Below are 19,375 nucleotides of genomic sequence, written 5' to 3'. Positions count from 1 at the left end.
AAGTCTGTAAAAGAAAGGCCATTCACATACTTTAAAAAGAAAATTCCATCTTAAACAAAGAGAACAAGAAAAGTATTGGCAAGTCATAACATAAAGGCACACACACACATACTCTCTTATCAAATAAGAAAAAGACCAACAATCTAATTTTAAAACGAGAAACAGATATGACTATATCATTGACATAAAAAGGACAGAAATGGCTCATAAATGTACAAAAAATATACTTAATCTCATTCACAATGGGAAAATGTAAAATAAAACTACACTGAATACCATATTTCAACTGTCAGATTGGCAAAGATCCATAAGTTTGAATGCACATTTGTGTTACTTCACCTGTGGGGAAACAGGAAATCTCATATACTGCTGGTAGGAATGTAAACTGGTAAGTATTGAGGGTAATCTGGCAACATCTATCAAAATTATAAGTGCATAGATTCTCTGACTCAGTAATTCTACTTGTAGGAATTTATCCAACAAATATACTAGCACACACATAAATGATGTATCTATGAGGTTTTACACAGGATTATTTACAATAGGAAAATATTGTAAACAATCTAAATACTCACTAGTTAGAAACTAGTTAAATAATAATAAAGCCCTATACATATCAATGTGGAAGAATCTTCAGGATATAATTGTTAAGTAAAAAGAGAAAACTGTAGAACAGTGTATCTGGAATACCAGAGGATAAAATAAAATTTATTTGAACTTGCTTGTATATGTATAAAAAGATTCTGGAACAATACAAAAGAAACTAACCAATCATAAGTTGCTTGCAAGACAGGGTGAAAATTATGCTAATGGGGACAAAGTAGGGCGAGATTTTCCACTTTTTTGCATTTTTAATTTTTATCCATTCAAAAAACTAAGTAAAAATAGAAAAGAAAAATAAAGATGATTAATGAAATAGTGGAATTTGAACTAACTCTAACTAAATTCATCATTGAAAATAAAATCAAAGGTATAGAAGTGATTTTTAAAACTTCTACTTCCAAGCACTATGAAGGGCTCTCGGCTCGCCCACTACAAAGCAACTAGTATTTCTTGTAAATCTGAACTCACACCTACCCTATAATGCATAAATTCAACTCCGAGGTGTGTTCCAGAAACTCTTAGACCTTTGCACCAGGAGACATGTTCCAAAGTGTTCACAGTAATATTGTCTTATAATAACAAAATGCTAAAAATACCCCAAATGTGGATCAACAGAATGGATAAATCAATTACAGGATATGCACATAATGGATGAAATATCTAATAAAATAAATTACTTTTAAATTACAATGCTAGATATTTCATCCAATAAAATAAATTACTTTTAAATTACAATGCTAAGTGAGAGAAAAATGTTCCAGAAAATATAGAGCATTGTGTCATTTTTCTAAAGTTAAAAACAAAAAAACAAAACTAAACAAATACTGTTAAGGACTCATACTTATTTGACAAAACTATCAGAAATCAAGGGTGGGGTGACTATATAGAAAATCCAGAGAGAGTGGTTACCTCTGTTGAGGAGAGGCAGGGTAGGCCAAGGGATAAGAAAGAGGAGGATAAACGTGAGGTAATAATATTGGTCATGTTCTGGCTCTTAAATGGAGTGGTGGGTTCATAAGTGTTTATTTTATTATCACGCTTCATAACTTATATGTATTAAGTACCTTATGTATCAAGCATATATATTTTTTTCTTTTAAAATGGTAACACAAGTTTAACATATCTTGGCAAATTGTAATATAATACACTGGAGTTATAAAACTCCATCTTTCTAGATAAGCTGATGAACAAGTAATTATGAGCATTATCCTTATTTTCTCCTGATGCTTACTGTAGAGTTTCTCTGATAACATAGAAAATCAATTAAGTAATTCTTAATACTCCAACTTTCAATTTGTGGGAGACTGCCATCTGTGTGTCATTGCTATGCCCTATTCCAATTGTGAAAATACTAGTTAACCTTTCGATCCTCATTGAGCTCTGAAAATAAAGAGCGTATATTTCAGATTTCCAGGACAAATTTCAGAAACTGAAATTTCATTCAGACTTCAGAAAATTACACATTTTTTTTTTTTTTTTGAGGAAGGTTAGCCCTGAGCTCACATCTGCTGCCAATCCTCCTCTTTTTGTTGAGGAAGACTGGCTCTGAGCTAACATCTATGCCCATCTTCCTCTATTTTATATGTGGGACGCCTACCACAGCATGGCTTGATAAGCAGTGCCATGTCCGAACCCGGGATCTGAACCAGCGAACCCTGGGCTGCCAAAGCAGAACATGCGAACTTCACCACTGCACCACCGGGCAGGTCTCTCTCTTGTTCTCTTAAAAAGATTCATAAAAGGTTCCCCAAGTGGATTTCAGTATATAGATAACTGCGTCCCTAGGTGTATATATATACAAACACACACTATTTGTTTAAACTCAGCCAGATTGTGCAATTCAGGCCAAGATTTGTGTATCCACGAGTGTTTTAAATACACTTTTTTTCCTGATTATAAAACCAGTATATGTTTTTGTTTTTTTTTTTTAAATTGGCCCTAAGCAACATCCGTTGCCAATTTTTGTTGTCTTCTTCTCCTCCCCAAAGCCCCCCAGTATCTAGTTGTATATTCTAGTTGTAGGTCCTTCTGGTGGTGCTATGTGGGATGCCACTTCAGCATGGTTTGATGAGCAGTGCCAGGTCTGTGCCCAGGACCTGAACCAGTGAAACCCTGGGCCTCCGAAGCAGAGTGCATGAACTTAACCACTCGGCCACGGGGCCAGCCTCAAAACCAGTATACGTTTATTATGGAAAAAATATTCTCTTCTATTTTTCCATATGTTTAGTTAAGCTTCAGAAACAAGCAGGCCTCAGCTTTGTATTCTTATCGCTTCAGCAGGCACAATCCCACCAGCAGAATGTGAGTGCCGGGTTCCCCAACAGTAGGAATCATCATTTTTAAATCCTTACCAATTTCTATGGATCAGAAATTACATCACATTCATTTTTAATCCGTACTTTCCTGATTGCTGAACAATTTTTCATTATATAATGTCTGTTCTTTTTAAATGCTGTCTTAAGTCCTGTGGCTATTTTTCTATTGGGATGTTTACCTTTTTCTTTTTACTATTAACCTGTATATGTCCTTTGTGTATATTTAACCTGTTTCTATATATGCTGCAATTTATGCTTTCTGTTTGCCATTTTTCTTTTTATTTTCTTATGCTGTTCCTTGAATTCACTGTTGGTTTTTATGAACCTAAATCCATCTCTTTTTTCTTTAGGATTTCATCCTTTGACTTATGCTTAAAAACACTCACGCAGAGATCAATAAATGCAGCCTTAAATTGCGCAACTGATTTCATTTTTTTAAAAAACATATATCTGAAATCATGTGTGTAAAAATATGTCAAGAATGTTTTTAAAAAAATGAAAATTTAAATTTACTCAATCTTTCCTGAGAATATTTCAGAAAAACATACTATCTGTGTTAATCTGATTAAAGACTTACTTTCTAGTTTCAGATTCTTTTTCCTTAAGTGAACGGGTCTTTAACTAAAAGCTCAACTGGTGTGACAGAAACAGAAGCAAGCTTAATGTTGCGTCTCATCGCCCTAGATTTATGAAACAAGAACAGAGAATCCTAGTCAAAGTAATAAAAAGGGCTATGGCTTCTCACCACTCAGCCACCAGTGTAAAGGGGCAAGCGTGTCTTTCTGGAACATTTGGATCTTTCTTCCTTTGCCCAGGGGAGAAACAGCATTTCCATCTGCAGTCTAAGCAAGGGCAACAGCAATGAGGATGTGTATGTCTTGTTGCCCCCGACTCTGTTCAAAGGCAATCAGCCATGCAGGGACTGGGCTGTCTGGGCATGAGTAACCCACCAATCTTTTAAAAATAGATTCTGTTGGGGCCGGCCCCGTGGCCGAATGGTTAAGTTTGTGTGCTCCGCTTCAGTGGCCTGGGGTTTCACTGGTTTGGATCCTGGGCGCGGACATGGCACCGCTTGTTGGGCCACGCGGGGTTGGTGTCCCACATGCCACAACTAGAAGGATCCCACAACCAAAACATACAACTATGTACTGGGGAGATTTGTGGACAAAAAGCGAAAAAAAAGATAGATTGCTACAAGTCAGCTACACTCCTAGATTTCCAACACAGTATTTATGTCTAAATAAACAATTAAGTTGGGTCACTCTGCTTTATGTTTAAATCCAATTGGCTCCAACTAATTCAACTGTCTCATTACAAAGTGGTTTCCATTACAGGAGCCCCAAAAGGAAACTGTTCAGGGAATTCTCCCAAAACACTTAAAGAATCTATTAGTCTATTATCTTAAAAGTAATATAACCCTCACCCGGCAAAAAAAAAAAAAACAACCAAAACAAAAAAAACACAACTATATATATATACACACAATTATGCATACACACACACACACACACACACACACACATATATATATAGAGAGAGAGAGGTTCTAAGTACAGTACACAGCATATGGGAAACAAGCATGCAATCTATCTAAAGTCACGTCACAGGGATGGTTTAGTCTCCTGGGTTCAGAATGTACAGAGTTTAGTAAAATATGGATATGACACAAAAGTGACAAGAATTTTGGTAAGTCAACTATGATACCGAAAAGGTCAGTAAGAACTCTATTCCATCCCAAAAGTATTTGTCTTGGGTCATCTCTAATGAACCTAGAAGAGCCAGCATATTTCACAGGGGCTAAATAAAACTTTTTAAAAGGTTAACGGAAAAATATTTATGTGAAAAATGCTTCCAAATAATCTTTTAGTGGGTGGATTCGGCACATACCAGTGAATACCTTTGAGCTTAGTCCAATTTTGAATTAAGCTAGAGTTCACCTTTAAGAAACAATGAACCTGTTTTTAAGTAAAACCCTGTATTAAAAAAAAAAAAAACATGGAATGTGAATACAAAATAAAAAAGATATTATCAACTGCACTGCATCTAAATATTTTACAAAGTTTTCCAAGAGCCGTCAGTAGATCTTTTAAATGCATGATCTTTTAAAAAATTTGTTAGTCATTCATCTGTAAAAATCTAGCTTTTTATGTGTATGCCAAGTATAAAATTGCCCCATGCTAAATTTAACACAAACCTCACATTACAGAGTTATGTGTTCCTGCACTTCGACATGCCTACGACAGTGATTCAAAGGGTAAAAGCACAGAATAGTCTACCTTCTACGGCAACTCAGTACAATGAAGAAAGCCTGAGAAGCAGGCAAAAATTAGGTCCATATTTTAAATCTGCAGGCAATCAAGCCAGGAACCAGGCTATGTAATCACAATCGCTTGCAAAACCATTTAAACTATTTTTTAGTTGTAATTGTTAGCAGTTTCTATTTTAAAGACTGTAATCTTTAAAAACATATCTCCCACTTTAAAAAATTAAACGCACATGTACATTAACTTTTTTTCGTCTACTTATAGTCAGGTACTAGCTATGCCAGGTTAAAATGGTCTTCTTTCCCCTTTCTAATTCTGCATGCCTTTCTTTTAATTCTTGTACACTATGGTTCCAAGTTAATTTCATATTTATCCAAACAATGGTTGGCTACAAATTTCATCTTTTCAACTACAATTTGTGAAGTAATGTAGAGTTTAACAAAGAAAACAATCACTTTATAAGGGCATTCTCTTTTTTTACAAAGTAGTATGTTACCTTTTCAGATGTGATCCAAGAATGGTTAATCATTTTACAAATGTTAGATAATTAAAGATACCCAACATTGTAGATTGGTATACAACTCTTAACAGAGCACATTGAATAGTAAGCTGTAAAATGAGTTGTTCAAGGTCAGACAATATGTCAGAGAGGCGACCAGCATGGCCAGTCTCCAATTCCTTTCTTCCCCAACACGCGCCATCCTGAAAGATCCAGGCTCTAGCCTCTGCCTGCCAAATGCTAACACTGGTATTCTTCATAGGACAGAAACCACTTAGGGCAGAATTTCAACTTAAGGAATTGATTAAATAGAAGAGAACTTAACCAAAGTTACCAAATCTATAGATTTAAATTAATTTTCAGGTAACGGATTCATCATCTGAGTGATCAATCCCTAAGAAGAGACTAACTTTTTCCTAATATTATATTAAAGAGCTGGTTCAAGAGGACGCCGGGGCCAGACTCAAGAGAAGCAGCCCTCGGGGAATGCCACAGTTACTGTTCAGAGCTGGGCTGCCCTCACCCTCTGTGGTAACCTGAGGCAGGGGCCACTCCGTGCTCAGAGGGAAGAACTCTCGTATTCAGCTTTCTTACCCCCTCGCAGTGGGGAAGAGTTGAAAGATCATTATTCTTTCAGATTCTCAGTCTGAACTACTGTAGACCAGAGGAAATCCTAAAGTGTTAACAATTTGGTTAAGTTTCAAGCTGACTTCAAATAGCTTTATCACTTCTAACATTATGTCAAAAGAAAATCTTTTATGTATTCTTACACATTTCTGACCGCTGAAACTCATTGGCTTCTTTGTAGTAAATCTTCCCATACTTGCAAAGGAGTTCCAAAATCCCTTAGCAAGTTAAAAAAAATCAACAAACACATAAAGCTAAAAGTCAAAACACCACTGTTTAATGATATAAGTTTGCAGGTTATCTATAACGTGATTTCATGTTAAAACTGCCAAGTTAATAACTATTTGACTTCCATATTCAAATACAACGTTTATATTCTTTGAAAAACTATCCAGCGCCAAAAGCAACTTTTCAATTATAAACTATATATTCTTTGGTCACCTTGTATATGCAAAAAACATCCAACAGATAAAAAGTATAAGAATGGAATTTTTGGCAAGCCTACACAGAATTATATAATTTTTATTCAAACAGGGAGAGAGAAGGCATGGAAGGAAATCAACATTCATGTGCTTACTAGAAACGGGTACTGTGCTAAGTATTTCACATAAAACTGAAATCAATTTAATGTTTTCCCACATTTCCTTACCAAGCAGTTATAAACCTATATATTAACCATCTAAAGAATTAAACACAAACTCTCTGAGAATCCTGAACTGAGTCCATTTTTCCTTTGGGCTATGTGCTAAGCCTTTCACATTCATCATCCTGATACACAGATGTAGACCAAAGGCTCAGAGTCATATTAAATTACTCCCAGAAAGTAATCCATGATTACCATTACCTCACTGAACTATTCTTTTCAAGAGGGTAGTTTTGATGATCCAAGAATTCAATTCTCATAAGCATGCTTTCATAAGAGTTTCTTTTTTTACTAATTTCATTATACATCAAGAGTTGAGCTGCTAACATCAAGGAATACTTTTCATTACGACAATTTACATATTGAAGCTTATTCAGCTTCCAGAGGTTATAAGGAAGAAAAATAGGGTTAGAAATGAGATTGATTTGACTTCACTGGGGACGTCACTTTGACAGGGTCTTCACTGGCTGGCTTTGTTCCACTGAGTTACAGTAAAATGGTCACTTCAGTGAAAATAGATGCTTTTTGAAAGAGACGGGGAGGAAGTTAAAGAAAAATGTCTATGCTTCCAATGCATAATGGCTTGATCACGTACCTTTGGAAAAAAACAAACTAAAGTGGATTTTTAAGTCCCTAAAAATACTATAATTGGAATGAAACTGTCAGCAATTTTATTCTTACATTTCCAATACTTCAATTAGTGGCTTTAACAAAACATTAGAAATTCTAATGACTCAGCATAACATGAAAAATGCTCATTACAATGTTAAATGAAAACAACATAGTACAAACTTTTGTCTATATTATAATTACACAAAAATGTGTGTGTACCTAAAACAGAATCAGAACCGCAAAACAAGTGATTTTAGAGTATAATGGGCTTGTAGATAATTGCTTTTCTTTTTTGGTTCTTTTATAGCATAATAATGTTGCAATAAAATCAACCTTAAAAAAAGAATGTCACCCCTTTGTGGATTAAACGGTAATGTGTGTGCAATGACTTAACCACGTTAAGGATATGAGTGCCTGAGTCTTCTGTCAGCTCCAGCAAAGCAAACACCATGACTTCCTTGTATCCCCCACAACACTCAACCTGGCATCTCGGGCCCAAACAGACCCAATGTACACCCAGCGACGGACTAATCACTGAACCACTGAGGAAACCAAGTGCAGTTAACGTAAAACTGAAGACTTACTGTTACTTGTTGGTTCCGGAAACCCAGCCTTTGGACCACTCCATCCTTTGTTTTCCCCAGTCTGAAAGATTAAGTCAGTTTTTTAAATCTGGAGAAATAGACTTATTCAAGAAGAAAAAAAGTTAACTAATCAATTAAGCAAGGGCAAAGGTCTCTCACATAGTTATTCTACTTATTCTCTCCAAGTGCAACTCCAGGACCATGGACACAAGAGTAACTAACATGAACAGTATCAGTCACCCCTTTTCTGCATTTGAATCTGCTCCTCATGTCTCCTTCTGCTTTTATCCGTTCATTTAAATTTATAATTTAAGTCATCGAGAAAGTCCCATATTCACTATATGTACTATGTCCAAAATGGGCTCTGTCTAGGTGATTAAAAAGTAAACAATTCTTACTCAAACAGTAAACAATAATCACAAGTGCTAAAGTTATTAAAAGAGCTTCTTTATCACTCCTGAGGTCAAACTAACAACAGAAATGTTACTATGTCTATTCTGGAAAAGCATGACAAGGGTCACCAAATATTGCCAATGACATACACAAAAAATTGAAAACTAAGCCCTAATTTGAAGTAAAATTTGTAATATCCTGACTTTTTCCAGATGATATGATCTATGTTTGGTGTAAAATATATTCTGAAACTCAGACACAGTCATGCACTTCATAACGATGTATCGGTCAACAACAGACCATATACGACGGTGGTCCCATAAGGTTAGTACCATAGAGCCTAGGTGTGTAGTAGGCTATACCATCTAGGTCTGGGTAAATACACTCTGTGATGTTCACACAATGACAAAATCATCTCACAATGCAGTTCTCAGAACATAACTTTGTCGTTAAGCGACGCATGACTATTTTGTAGTACCATTTTAATCAAATTAATAAGTGACTTTAACTGGTTATGTTCTCTTTCTGTGGAGCTGCTATTATCGATATGAAGTACTCCAGGGGGAAAAAAAGACATATTTCCTATTATAATTAGCATTTTATGTTATCAGCTGTCAAAGAGCAAATGGATAAATTTAATCCAGATATCAACACAAAATACAATTCTAGCAAACAGTTTACCATTGTGAAAGGATGGAGGAGGAGCAAATGTTTGTAAATGCAAATAGATTATGAAGGGAAGGCTGGGGAGACTCTCACTTATATGCTCCCTGTCAGGTACGAGACAAGACCACGGAAGGAGAGGAAAGCTGACTGAGGGGGTTATAAATTTGAGGAACGTGTACACAGCAGGACTAAGTTACTTTAGGGAGGGGAGGAGCAGGCTGAAGGAAGAATGCAGATTCTCAGGCATCTGAGAGCTTAGCTGAAGTTGGTAATAATAAATTTAGCATTTCAACCCTCCCTTCCTCTCATAACCAAGGCTATTTAAATATTAGGTTATATTCCCTAGGCCTAATTTTTCACCTTCATCTGAATCCCAAGCTTACCCCTCTCTGATTTTTACCCCAACACTCTAATGAGACTACTTTTGTAAGGTTCCTACTTAAACATGACAGAGTAAACACAACTCGTAACCTCTCCTGTCTCCTGAAACCTCTCTAAACTGATAATCCAATAATCCATAAACTCTCTCTCCCTCCTGTCTCCCCCTCCCTCCTCACAGAATATGAAAAGGAGTCAACAGAAGAAGAGAGAAGTCAAAGTGTGGAACCTGGAAAGCAGATGACAAGTTGTATCTGACTTAGCAGATGTAAGCAGGCTGAAACCTAACCCGCAGAGCAGGAAGCCAACAAAGAGCTTACAAAAAGTAAACCGATTTGTGCCCTAGGACCCTGGAAGGCCTCAGGAATTAGGAACATACCTGGTACCTCTAAAAATGAATCCTGGAAGGGCTTGAAAACAGAAGGATTGTTTGGAAGTTTTTCAGAGTGCTATGAAATCTCCAGGTCACCTCTTTGACCCCAAAGAGACAGATTTCCTAAGAGGTTTCCCCTCAGGAAAGGCTAAAACAGAGGGACTCTGAACACCAGGCAGGGCTGAGGGTGGGATCAACACGCCACACTGCAAATAAGGCAATGGAGTCCAAAGTTACATCCTGGAAGATGAAATCCCAGCTCCCGTCCTCATCTGGGCTTCAGAAGACGACAGCCAGGCTTCTGACCCACCAGGAATGGTAAGGATAACACAGGGAACAGAATAAAACTTCAAAAAAAGGTAAAAGAAAAAGTTTTCAGAGACATAAAAAAAATACTATACCCATTAAACAAGAACAGAAGGCTAAGAAAGAAATATTTTGAGAATGAGGAAGAGCTCTGGAAAACAAAAAATACAATAGCCAAAGCAAAAAAATTCAAAAAACGGACTGAAAGACAAACTTAGAGAAATCTCCTAGAAAACAGAACAAAAAGAGAAAAATATAGAAATAGAAAAGAGAAAGAAAAAACCAAAGGAACAAAGAAAGAAAAATCTGAAGATCATCCAGATGTCCCAGAAAGAACTAACAGCAAAAAAGGAAGGATAGAAATTATCAAAGAAATAATATAAGAGATTTCCCACTTTTAAAGTGTATGCATTTCTGGATTGAAACCCACCCACTCAACACAATTTATCAAAGAATATACACATCAAGTCAATCATCCATGAAATTTCAAAACCCCTGGGAAAATAAACAGTCAGAAAAGCATCAAGAGGGGGAAGAAATGCAAAGTTTTATAGACATGGTGAGAATCAGAAGGCTCTGGAGCTCCAAGAGTAACGCTGGGAGGCAGAAATCAGCGGGTTGATGCCCTTCAAACTCTGTCAAAGTATTATTTCCAATTCAGAATCATCTCTCAGAAAAACCATCAACTAAGTGTGTGGAAAGGAAAAATATTTCAGACTTACAAGATCTCAAAAAAATTTACTTCCAATGTATCGTCTATCAGGAAGCTACTGAAGTATGCGCTCCATCAAAACAAGGAAGAAAATCCACAACAGAGGAAACTGTCCAGAAAACAGGCAACTCCACGAGAGAGAGGGGCAAAAGGAATTTTCAGGATAACGGCGAAGAAGAGAACCAACAGAGTGGCTCTTCAGCAGACCTAGCAAACGACCAATCCAAACCATAAGAGGAGGAGCGAGAGCTCCAAGAAAGAGAAAAAAAAGAAACCAGAAAATTACATGATGTGTTTCCTTAGCAGACAGTTTAGGGATAAGTTAGAAAGATGCAGAAAAGTGTACATGTGGGGTCTGTATAAGAGAGTTAAATCGTTGTTTTATAGCAGGAACTCAGATAATATCTAAAAACAAAAAATCAAGAAATAGCAGTACAAGCTACTGATAGTAGAAACTAATAGAATAAACAGCTAAAACAGGTGGTAAGTGGTTGCCTCTGGAAAAGGGGAAGCAGAAATGGCCAGTGGCAGGGCAGGATAGAATGGTTTTTTATTACAAATCTTGAGTCTTCATACCATTAATCTTGAATAAATCTTGACTTTTTATACATACATGAGTATTACTTTGACCAATATAATAATCAAATATAAAAAAGAATGAAACACACGCCAGTTGCATCTTGACATAGAACAAACTCCAAAACAGAAGTGAAAATACAACATATGGGTGAAAAAAAAATCAAAACTGCAAGAACAGTGCATTTTTCTTTTTTGAGGAAGATTAGCCCTGAGCTAACATTGGCTGCCAATCCTCCTCTTTTTGCTGAGGAAGACTGGCCCTGAGCTAACATCTGTGCCCATCTTCCTCTGCTTTATATGTGGGACTCCTACCACAGCATAGCGTGCCAAGCGGTGCCATGTCCGCACCCGGGATCTGAACCGGCGAGCCCTGGGCCGCCAAAGCCAGCATGCAAACTTAACTGCTGCACCACAGGGCCGGCCCCAAGAACAGTGTACTTTAAAAGGGGTGGAAACAGTGTTCCACTTTTCCTTAGAATGTAGAAATGTAACAACGAGAAAGAATCAGATAATGCAAAAAATCATAACTTTTCTTGAGCCGTCAGAGTTCTGAGATTGTAAGCAACCAAGTAAAATGAACTCTAGAGACAGACAAACCTCTCTGGGGAGCGGAAGAGCTCACAAAAGCTTTCAACATTGGCAGAGCAAGTAAGAAAAGGATGGATGCCAAAACCGCAGGCAAGAAAAAAGCATATGAAACATCGAGAAAGTCTAAAAGACTGGGTGTAGGGTAGTATGACACCTTAGAAAAACTAGGAACTCCACACAGAAGCTCTCTTCCACAGGCCTCCCTGGGTCCTCAGGAGGACCACCGGCAGTACAGCTGGAAACCAGAGAGGGCACCCTCAGTGGTGCGTGTGTGCAGCAGGTGAACGTGTGCCACTGGAAGAAAGGCAGGGAGCTTTACACACTTCTATAGACTCTCCTCTCGTACAAAGCAAACAGCTCAAGTTGCTGTCCTAGTTCTTCCTCTAGTGAGAGGAAGGGGAGAAACAAACCCCCGTCCGCCTCTGGAGTAGAAACATGAAATCCTGTTGCCCAGGCTCAGGCAAAGACTCACTGCTTGTGGAAAAAGAGTAGAAGCAAAAGCTACCTGCCCCTCGGAAAAAGCAAAAACGAGGGTAGAAAACCCCCTTGAGAGAAGGCCCTGTACCAATATAAAGGAGAGGCCTGAAAATGCTGGGAGAGGGATGGGAAACTCCGCTGCACCCAAGACCACCCACAGATCCAGAGTAAAGTTCAGCTACCAAGGGGAAGGAGGCAGAAACATTGAGAAAAACCCACCTCTGAGACCCAGGCACACAGAGTCTGCCTAACAATGATGTTGGACAGGAAAATCAAGAACGATGGCCCCAGACCCACCATAATCCTATGACCAAGTAACAAGCAGTGTTTCTAATGTTTCTTGATACATGACGTTGAAGATTTGTTAAAAAATCATGAGACACCCAAAATTGCAAGAAGAAATAACCCACTGTCAAAAGATTGAGAAGAAAACAAAACAGGACCCAGAGATGACCCAGGTGCTAGAACTATAAGAAATAAATTTTACAATTCCTATGATTAATAGGCTAATGTAAAAGGCAGACAACACACACGAACACATGGGGAATTTCAGCAGAGAAATAGGAACTCCAGAACAAAAGCAAATGGGTATTCTTGGGGAAAAAATATCACAGATAAAAGTTAATGGTGATGTCATTATTAACAGATGGACACAGCTGAAGAAATAATCAGTAAAACTGCAGATAAATCAATAGAAATTACTCAAACTGAGACACACACAAAAAAAAGAGTGGAAAATAAAAAGGAACAGAAAATCCCACGGCTATAAGACAATCCTAATGGTCTAACAAATGTGTTACTGGAAACTCCAAAGGACAGAGAAAACATCGAATAAGAAATATCTGAGGGGCCAGCCCCACGGCCGAGTAGTTAAGTTCACGCACCCCGCTTCAGTGGCCCAGGGTTTCGCTGGTTCGAATCCTGGGCGCAGACATCGCACCACTCATCAAGCCATGCTGAGGTGGCATCCCACATGCCACAACTAGAAGGACCCACAACTAAAAATATACAACTATGTACCAGGGGGCTTTGGGGAGAAAAAGGAAAAATGAAATCTTATAAAAAAAAAAAAAAGAAATATTTGAAAATGTAATAGCTGAGAATTTGACAAAATAACTGAATGATAACAAATCATAGATCCAACGTGTTCAGAGACCACTAAGAAGGAAATATACAAAAAGGAGAAGAAAGGGAGGAGGTAGAGGAAGAAAAGGAGGAGAAAGGAAGGAAGGGGAGAGGAAAGAGGGGTGAGAGAGCAGAAAAGAAGGAGGAAGGAAGAAAGAAAAGACTCAGACATATCACAATCAAATTTTTGAGAACCAATGAAAAAGGAAAATTTTGAAGGCCCCAACTTTGAATGGAAAAAAAAATACAAGAGGAAACAGCAGATAAGAATTCTGGCAGATTTCATATTAAACACTATGCAAGTCAGAAGATAATGGATAAAGATCTTTTAACACACAGAAAGAAACAGAAAAACCTAGAATCCTACATTCAGACAAAAATAACTTCCAAAAATGAAGATGCAACAGACTTTTTCATCAAAGAAAAGCTGGGAGAAATCATAGCCAGAAGATCTGCTAATATAAGCAGTATTAACACAAGTTCGACAAGCAAGAGTATGATACCAGAAAGAAATATGGATCTACAGAATGAATGAAGAGTATGGAAAACGATAAAAAATGAAGGTAAATATAAGACGTTTGTCTGCTTTTAACCCCATAAAAAGATAACTGACCATATAAAGTAAAATTAGTAACAATGAATTGTGAGTTTTATACTCTACATAGAAGTAAAATGTCTGACCACAATAGAAGGTCATAGAAACATAGTATGATTACAGCAGGAGGTCATAAAGACACAGAAGGGTAAAATGTATGACCACATTAGAGGTCAAAGAGAAAAAGAAGAAGAAAGAATAAATGGAGTAAATAGTAACAACTAGTAATATGGTAGATTTAAATCCAACTATATCAATAACTACAATAATAGCGAATGGTCTAATCACCCCCAACTAAAAGGCAGAGATTACCAAACTAGATTTTAAAAAGAAAGACCCAATTTTATGCTTCCTAAGAGAAACTAAATTAAATATAAAGACACAGGTCAGCTAAAAGTAAAATGATGGGAAAAAAATATCCTATGCAAACACTAATAAAGCTGGAGTGTCCGTATAAATATCAGACAAAGCAGAATTTAGAACAAGAAATGTTACCTGGGATAAAGAAAAAAGAATCACATAATAATAAAGTGGTCAAATCATCAGAAAGACATAACGATCCTAAATATATATGTATGTAACAACAGAGCTTCAGATATTAACACTTGACAAAAGAAGTAGACAGAAAATCAGAAGGGATATAGGACTTGAAAGAAGAAGTCAAAAGGGAAATTAGCACATATTTTGAGTTCAATAAAAATAAAAACTCAACTTACCAAAATCTGTGGGACAGAGCTAAAGCAGTGCTTAAAGAGAAATATTTAGCAGTAAATTCTTATATTAGAAAACAAGAAAGTTCTCAGATTCATCTAAGGTCCTAGTTTACAAAACCAGAAAAAGAACAGAAAACTAAATTCAAAGCAAGTGAAGGAAGGATAAAATCAAGAGCAGAAACCAGCAAAACTGAAAATAGAAAAACAGAGAAAAATTAATGAAACCAAAACCTGGTTGGTTGACAAAGATAAAAAATAGATAAACTCCTAGCCAGATTAATCAGGAGAAAAACAGAAAAGAAACAAATGACCAATATCAGGGACGAGAGAGGGAATATCACTACCGATGCTACAGCCGTTGAAAGGACAATAAGGGTACGTTATAAACAATTTCATACAAATAAATTCAACAACTTAGATGAAATGGACTAATTCCTTGAAATATCAAACTGCCAAAGATCATTTAAGTAGAAGTAACCTGAATAGCCCTATATCTATTTTTTAAAACTCAATTTGTAGTTAAAACCTTCCCACAGAGAAAATTCTAAGCCCAGATGACTCCCTGGAAAATCCTACCCAACAATTAAGGAAGCAACAATACCAAACTCTTCCAGACTATGGAAGAGGAGGGGATACTTCCAAACTTACTAAATGATGTAAGCATTACCCTGATACCGACAGGAAAAACAGACAAGGATATTACAACAAAAGGAAAATATAGATCAGTATCTCTCATATACATAGCCATAAAAATTCTTTAAAAATATTAGCAGATCTATTCCAGAAATATACTAAAATATAGGTAATACATAACGACCTAGTGGGGTTTATGCTCGTCATGCAAGCTTAGTTCAACATTCAAAAATCAATCAATATCACCTGATATCCATTAAGATAGCTATTTAAAAAGTAAGACAAAGAAAAACCAAGACACATAGACACACACACACACACACACACACACACACACACACAAAACAAGTGTTGGCAAGGATGTGAAGAAACTGTAACCCTGTACATTGCTGGTGGGAATATAAAATGTTACAGTCACTACAGAAAAGAGTTTGGCAATTTCTTAAAATATTAACATAGAATTACCATATGATCCAGCAATCCCACATGTATTTATACTCTAAAGAACTGAAAGCAGGAACCTAAAACAGATACTTGTACACCCATGTGTACAGCAGCTTTATTCACAATAGCCAGAAGTTGAAAATAACCCAAATTTCCATCCACAGATGAACAGATAAACAAAATGTGATATATCCATAAAATGGAATATTATTCAGCCTTAAAAAGGAATGAAATTCTGATAAATGCTATAACATGGATGAACCTTGAAAAAATGAAACAAGCCAGACAAAAAAGGACAAATATGTATGATTCCACTTATATGAGGTTCCTAGAATAGGTAAATCCACAGAAACAGAAAGTAGAACAGAGGTTACCAGGGGCTGGGGAGAGGGGAGAATGAGGAGTTAGTGTTTGATAGGTACACAGTTTCTACTAAGGATGATGAAACATTCCGGAAATGGATAGCAGTCACAGCTGTACAACATTGTGAATGAACTTAATGCCACTGAAATGTACACCTAAAAATGATCAAAATGGTTATTTTTTGTCATGTATACATTAAATTTTTAAAAATCCATCAATGAAATTCTCCACATCAAAAACTAAACAGAAAAAAAAGTATGAGCATCTCAATAGGTACAGAGAAAAACACTGACAAAATTCAATATTCATTGATAACTACGGAAAAATAAAACCTCTCAGCAAAGCAGGAATACAAGGAAATATCAACTTGATATAAAGCATCTATAAAAAAACCTATAATGATCATGGTATATAATGGTGAAAGACTGAATGATTTCCCTCTAAGATCGGGAACAAGACAAGAATATCTGCTTTTCTATTCAACAATCAATCATTTCTATTAACACTGTACAGGATGTTCTACTCAAAGCAATAAAGCAAGACAAATAGATAAAAGCACAAAGATTAGAAAGGAAAAAATAAAACTGTCCTTATTCACAGATGACATGATCATCAAAGCAGAAAATCACAAATAATCTACAAAATAAGCTACTATAACTGATAAGTCAGTTTAGCAACGTCACAGCATATAAGGTCAACATAAAAAACCAATTGTACTTCTATATGCTAGAAAAGAGGAATTAGAAATTGAAATTAAAAACCAATACCGTCAACAATAGCATTCTAAAACATGAGAACACTAAGGGATAAACATAAACACTATGAAAGATATTTCAACGAAAAAGTACAAACCAAATAAACGGAGAGCTAGATGTTCTTCATGGACTGGAAGACTCGATATGCTTAAGATAGCAATTTATGTGAAACCGACCTATATATTCAACACAATCCTGAAGAAAAATCCCAACCGGCTTTTTTTTTCTTTTGGTAGAAATTGATTCTAAAATTTATATGAAAATGCAAAGGCTCTAGACTAGCAAAAACAATTTTTAAAAAACAGAACAAAGAGGGGCCAGCCCAGTAGAAGAGTGGTTAAGCCCGCGTGCTCCACTTTGGTGGCCCAGGGTTTCACTGGTTGGGATCCCGGGCACAGACACAACACTGCTCATCAGGCCATGCTGAGGTGGCGTCCCACAGAGTACAACCAGAAGGACCTACAACTAGAATATACAACTATGTACTGGGGGGCTTTGGGAAGAGAAGAAGGAAAAAAAAAAAAGAAGATTGGCAACAGATGTTAGCTCAGGTGCCCAATCTTTAAAAAAAAAAAAACCAGAACAAAGATGGAGTTCTTTATCTGATTTCCAACCTTACTAAAAAAGCTGCAATCTATATACAGATGTAATAGCTTAAAGACAGACACATAAATTAATGGAACAGAATAGAGAATTTAGAAACAGACACACACATATGTAGTCAATTGATTTTCCACAAAGGTGCTAAGGGAATTCAATGGAAAAAGCATTAATCTTTTCAACAAATGGTGCTAGACAACTGGATAACCTACATATAAAAGGAGGAGAGGAGAGGACAGGACGGGACGTGACGGACGGGGAGAGGAGAGGAGGGGAAGGCAGGGGAATCCTTTATCTGATCAAGGACTTGTTTCCAAAAATATATAAAGAACTCTTACAACTCAGTAATAAGAAAGCAAATCATTCAATTTTTAAAAAGACAGATACTTCAAGTTAGAGATATGAATGGTAAACAAACACATGATAAGATACTCAACATTATTGGTTATTAGGGATATGCAAATTAAAACTCAATGAGGTAACATTATACCCTACTAGTATGATCAAAGCCATAAAAAAGACAGTATCAAGAGCTAAAGAGGAGTAACTGGAACTCTCAAACATTGCTGGTAGGAATGCAAAACGGACAGCCTCTCTGGAAAATATTTTCAGTTTCTTATAGTTATACATGCACTTATTATATGAATATGTACATATAGGATATACGAAAGGAATATGTACATATAAAGACTTACACATGAATGTTTATGACCTTTTGATTTATAATAGCCTCAAACTGGAAACAACCCAAATGTTAGTGAAGAATAAAATAACAAATAATAAAAAAGAACAAGCTAACAATAAATGCAACAATATGGATGAATCTCAGCAATACGAAGCCAGACACAAAGGGCTACATAATGTATGATTCAATTTTATGATATTCTGGAAAAGGCAAAATTATAGAAACAGAAATCAGATCAATACTTGTCAGGGGCTGAGGAGAGGCAAGGAGATTAACTATGAATGGGCACTAAGGAACATTTTGGGCTAACAGAAATGTTATAAATCTTAATTGTGGTGGTGGTTAATGAACATATACACACATATTTATCAAAATTCACTGAACTGCACCTTAATAAATATGCATTTTTATAAAATGGGGGTATATTAGTGTATACACACAGAATATCTCTGTAAGGATATTCATTTTATTTTTATTTATCAAACCCTTACATAATATTCATTATATTTCAGACACTATTCTAAATGCTGTACAAATATTAACTTATTGTAGGAGATGCCTTTAGGAAGAGAGACTAAGAGACTGAGGGTCTCAGGGTGAAGTGAGACTAACATTTTTTTCACTGTTTACTCTTTTGTGCTATTTGAATTCTTTTAATCACGTATATATCTTGCTTATTTAAAAGCAAGCTTTTAAAAACAGCTTTTGCAGGGTTTTTTAAATTGCTTTTGCCACATCCACCAGAGATCTTCTTATTGACAAATCAATGTACTCAGTCCTCCTCTTTTTTGTTCCCTCTGCGGCACAGGACTGCCACCCATTTCTCAAAGCCGTTCGCCACGT

At 36.4% G+C, this 19,375-nt stretch overlaps 1 protein-coding gene across 50 annotated transcripts in view; it reads right to left on the bottom strand.

The window, feature by feature from the left end:
* Positions 1 to 19,375, bottom strand: part of STAU2 (staufen double-stranded RNA binding protein 2) — a 298,725-nt gene that overhangs the window by 151,522 nt on the left and 127,828 nt on the right. For all 50 annotated transcript variants that reach the window (XR_011421546.1, XR_011421549.1, XR_011421544.1 and 47 more), the window contains one exon: positions 8,148 to 8,208. Coding sequence is in view for 43 of the 50 variants with exons in the window: in XM_070222151.1 (XP_070078252.1) it covers positions 8,148 to 8,208 (61 nt within the window). In the remaining 7 variants the exon portion in view is untranslated. The remainder of the gene's footprint in view (positions 1 to 8,147; positions 8,209 to 19,375) is intronic.

This window comes from Equus caballus, chromosome 9 (genome assembly GCF_041296265.1).
Source record: "Equus caballus isolate H_3958 breed thoroughbred chromosome 9, TB-T2T, whole genome shotgun sequence".
Classification (NCBI taxonomy): Eukaryota; Metazoa; Chordata; class Mammalia; order Perissodactyla; family Equidae; genus Equus; species Equus caballus.
This window is presented reverse-complemented; position numbering and strand designations above follow the sequence as displayed.